The following is a 4,326-nucleotide window of genomic DNA, read 5'->3' on the forward strand; positions in this document are numbered from 1 at the left end:
GTATATATGTGTGTTTGAGAGTTTGTTAGACTTGTGTGTGTGTGTGTGTGTGTGTGTGTGTGTGTGTGTGTGTGTGGTGGTAGCTAGCACACACTAGCTGCAGAGTGATGAACATGTGATCGTTGTGGTCAGACACACAGGAAGCCAGACTGAGATACACAGCATGCAGGGTGTGTGTGTGTGTGTGTGTGTGTGTGTGTGTGTGTGTGTGCATCTTCATCTACACAATACCTGGTTTTGACGCTGTGGTTGTCGTCGCCGTGGAAACTTCATCGGCCCCCGGGCTGACTGAGGCTGTCGTCCCTGACGCTGCGCTCCCATTGGTTGTTTCTCTTGTCGTGACTGACAAGCCTTCTCCACCTTCTTCTTCTTCGTTGGTGTGGGCGGCTGTAGTTGGTTTTGCGTGGCTCTGTAAAAGTTGTAAGGGTAAAAACTGCTGAGCGTATGATGCTGATGCAAAGACTGAGTCGTCACAATACTGGCTCCTGATTGGCCGACAGCAGCGGCTCCTTTAATTCAAATGAGGTAAACCTGCTGAGTGGAGGCTTCCCAGTTCAAATGCTGCAGACTGGGCCCTGATTGGACGGATTTCATTCATTCTTTATTGAGAGAGCCAATCAGAGCCGATCAGGACCGAGTCCAGCTGTGATGCGTTTCCTGGAGTTAGACTGTCTCAGTTTTGAAAATGAAACAATTTTATAATTTAACCACTCAAACAAAATCACATTTTAACAATGTCTTCATTAAACATATTTGATCATATGTGTATATCTTTACATGTGTTGCTGTTTGATGGAAGGTCCTGCATTTCAAATGGGAAAATGTGTTACTGGTTAGTTGTGATTTTTATATATTATTTTTATATTTTATATATTAATATATTTATATTTTTTATAATATTTTTACAGAATCAATGCACAGTGTTTTAGGATGAAACTTTTCATTTCCTGCCTGGAAACATGATCTCAATGTTATGAAGTTCAGTAATGTCAGGAGGCGTGGCTGCTGCTGTTACCGTGGAGACAGCTGAAGGCCGGTCCGGCGAGGCGGCTGATGTGTGATTCTGAGAGGAAGAGGAGGAGGAGGAGGAAGAGAGGAGGACGGTTACACTCTGAGTTTCATCCATCTGCTCATCTCCCTGTGCCGTAGTGAGGTCAGAGTCCGGTCCTCCGAGTTCAGGTCCGACGGGCCCGGCCTCTGTGGGAGCAGAGTCTAGGAGCAGAAAAACCAGGAGAGGACACACAGCGTCAAGCAGGAGCTCCTAACCTTCCGGTCGACACAGGACCAGTACAGGACAGATGCAGGATGGGGGGCTGTTACCATGGTTACCACTGAAGTTGCAATGTAGAGTAGATGCATGACATGACAACACAGCACAACACACTGCAAGGTAACACAATGCAACATGACAGAACAAAACAACACAACACAACACAACAACACAACACAACAACACAACACAACACAACACAACACAACACAACACAACACAACACAACACAACAAAACAACACAACACAACACAACAACACAACACAGCAACCAGTCCCTCCAGGAAACTGCGATTTCGCGATTACTGCCATAGACCGTGCAAAACAATTCCCAGATGTTTTGCACGAAAAGTGGAGGCAGACTGTTTTGTGCTCCCTGTCACATTGTGGTAAATCATCACTGGACAGTCACTTCTCTAAACAACTAAACAACAACAGAGGAAAATCACTGTGACCGAAGCGGCTGCATCAAGGCGAGTGCTGCTCTTGGAAGAGTTAATAGCTTAAATGGAGAGTGGGAGAGAATAGGGGGAGGCTGTGTGTGTGTGTGTGTGTGTGTGTGTGTGAGAGAGAGAGAGAGAGAGAGAGAGAGAGAGAGAGAGAGAGAGAGAGAGAGAGAGAGAGAGTATAAAAGACAGCTCAGTAGTTTAAAATTAAACCCTTTTAAAATGAACAATTTTACTTAAATCCATCTGTCATTTTTGTTTTTTAGATCTGTGAAGACTGAGTCCTCACCTGCACTGCACTTAACATTCCTCTGTGAGAGAATAAATAAAGAAATGAGCACTGAACTACAGTTGTTTCTGTGATATGCAGTATGGTTTTTATCTAAGGAAGTGATTACACATGACTCCTCATTGGTAGTAGTTTAAAAAAAAATCATTCCTTTTTTCCTTTGCTTGCAATTTTTCCCAATTCCCACAATTTTACCGCAAAAAGAGCACATAAATCTTTACAAATTGTATCGCAATTTTTGAGAAAAGCCGCAGAAAAATCAAGCATTTTTGGCCGCAATAATCACAAAAAAACAACACAATACAACAACAATGCAATGCAACAACAATGTAACAACACAAAGCAACACAACAATGCAATACAATGCAACACAACAACACAAAGCAACAATGCAACATAACTAGGCAACAACTATGCAACGCAACAACAACACAATGCAAAGCACCAAGGCAATGCAACAACGCACTACAGCCCAACAACACAACACAACACAACACATCACAACACAACACAACAGGACAGTCACACAGCAACACACAACAGGACAACACTACAAGACGGCACAACGTGACAGTACAACAACACAACAACACACAACAACACAACAACAACAACACAACAACAACAACAACACAACAACAACAACAACACCACAGCTCAAAATCACAACAGAACAGAACTCTACACCCACTGATCCAGTCAGCTGTCACTGTACCTTCATCTGCTGCAGCAGGTCCAGGTGTTGTAACCTGTCCTCTGACAGCTGTAACACCTGAGAGAGAGAGAGAGAGAGAGAGGAGGGGGGAGGGAGAGAGAGAGAGACGAAGGGAGAGACAGACAGACAGAGAGAGAGAGAGAGAGAGAGTGAGAGAGAGAGGAAGACAGAGAGAGACAGACAGAGGGAGAGAGAGTGATATGTTTTTATTTCTCAAACAGAGTTTACTCTCCTTTTCTAAGCTGACAGGATTGTCTCTGGTCTAAACGTCTGACTGGTGTAAACTAACACTGAGACGAACTCTTCTGTGGAAACATAATAGATCTTTGTTTCTACTGTTGAGACGAACTCTTCTGTGGAAACATAATAGATCTTTGTTTCTACCGCTGAGACGAACTCTTCTCTGGAAACATAGTAGATCTTTGTTTCTACCGCTGAGACGAACTCTTCTGTGGAAACATAATAGATCTTTGTTTCTACTGCTGAGACGAACTCTTCTCTGGAAACGTAATAGATCTTTGTTTCTACTGCTGAGACGAACTCTTCTCTGGAAACATAGTAGATCTTTGTTTCTACCGCTGAGACGAACTCTTCTGTGGAAACATAATAGATCTTTGTTTCTACCGCTGAGACGAACTCTTCTCTGGAAACATAGTAGATCTTTGTTTCTACCGCTGAGACGAACTCTTCTGTGGAAACATAATAGATCTTTGTTTCTACTGCTGAGGACGAACTCTTCTGTGGAAAACATAATAGATCTTTGTTTCTACTGCTGAGACGAACTCTTCTCTGGAAACGTAATAGATCTTTGTTTCTACTGCTGAGACGAACTCTTCTCTGGAAACATAGTAGATCTTGTTTCTACTGCTGGGTTTCTTTTTATTCACAGTAACGCTGCATCAGTTCATATGTGTGAAGAAGAGCGGGATGTGGTGGCTGGTGTGAAAATATGAGCAGAAGAGGAAGGCAAGAAACAGACTGAGAAAATTTTAAATTTACAGAAGTGTATTTCATTCAATATTATTATTATTATTATTATTATCAGGCTGCTGTGACCTCTGACCTCTGACCTCCTCACTATCGGTTGTTTGTAACGTTGCTGATCCAGGGAATTCAAGCTAATTCATCTGTTGACCAAATTGCACTTATTCTTTCTATTCTTATACTTTCATGTACTGCATATACATTTACAAACATCTATATATAGCACATTTCATATTTAATAATGTAATCCATATTTAAATAACCAATACTGTAACTAGAAACTTATATATTATGTAATGAATCCACTCTGAGCGTCTGCAGGTTCCCACCGGACTGGAAAACCCTTAAAAAGTTTGTTGAATTTGAGAGAAATAAATCCATAAGGCCTTAAGAAGTTTTTGAAAATGAATGGCGGCCCGGAGAGAGAGCTTGACTTCCTGCAGGAGTAGAAACACCTCAGAGCCCCCGGCGGCTTCTCTTCTATTTTTAACGTTTCTATTCTGTTTTCCTCCGCCTCTCTTTCTGCGACCGCGATCAATAAAGTCTGATCTGGTTGGGATTTGTCGTCTCCCCGGGCGACGAGGCGTCAGGTGAAACACGGACAGGTGAAATGCAATTCTG

The 4,326-nt window shown here is 42.5% G+C and overlaps 1 protein-coding gene across 1 annotated transcript in view; it reads right to left on the reverse strand.

Annotated features, from left to right (window-relative positions):
* Positions 1–2,807, reverse strand: part of LOC144543564 (uncharacterized) — a 7,631-nt gene extending 4,824 nt beyond the window's left edge. The window contains exons 1-3 of the mRNA XM_078291818.1: positions 2,722–2,807; positions 1,016–1,212; positions 232–409 (exon numbers count right to left, since the gene is read on the reverse strand). Coding sequence (XP_078147944.1) covers positions 232–409; positions 1,016–1,126 — 289 coding nt within the window. The 5' untranslated portion in view covers positions 1,127–1,212; positions 2,722–2,807. The remainder of the gene's footprint in view (positions 1–231; positions 410–1,015; positions 1,213–2,721) is intronic.
* Between the last annotated feature and the right edge of the window lie 1,519 nt (positions 2,808–4,326).

The sequence above is a fragment of the Centroberyx gerrardi genome, chromosome 23 (assembly GCF_048128805.1).
Source record: "Centroberyx gerrardi isolate f3 chromosome 23, fCenGer3.hap1.cur.20231027, whole genome shotgun sequence".
Classification (NCBI taxonomy): domain Eukaryota; kingdom Metazoa; phylum Chordata; class Actinopteri; order Beryciformes; family Berycidae; genus Centroberyx; species Centroberyx gerrardi.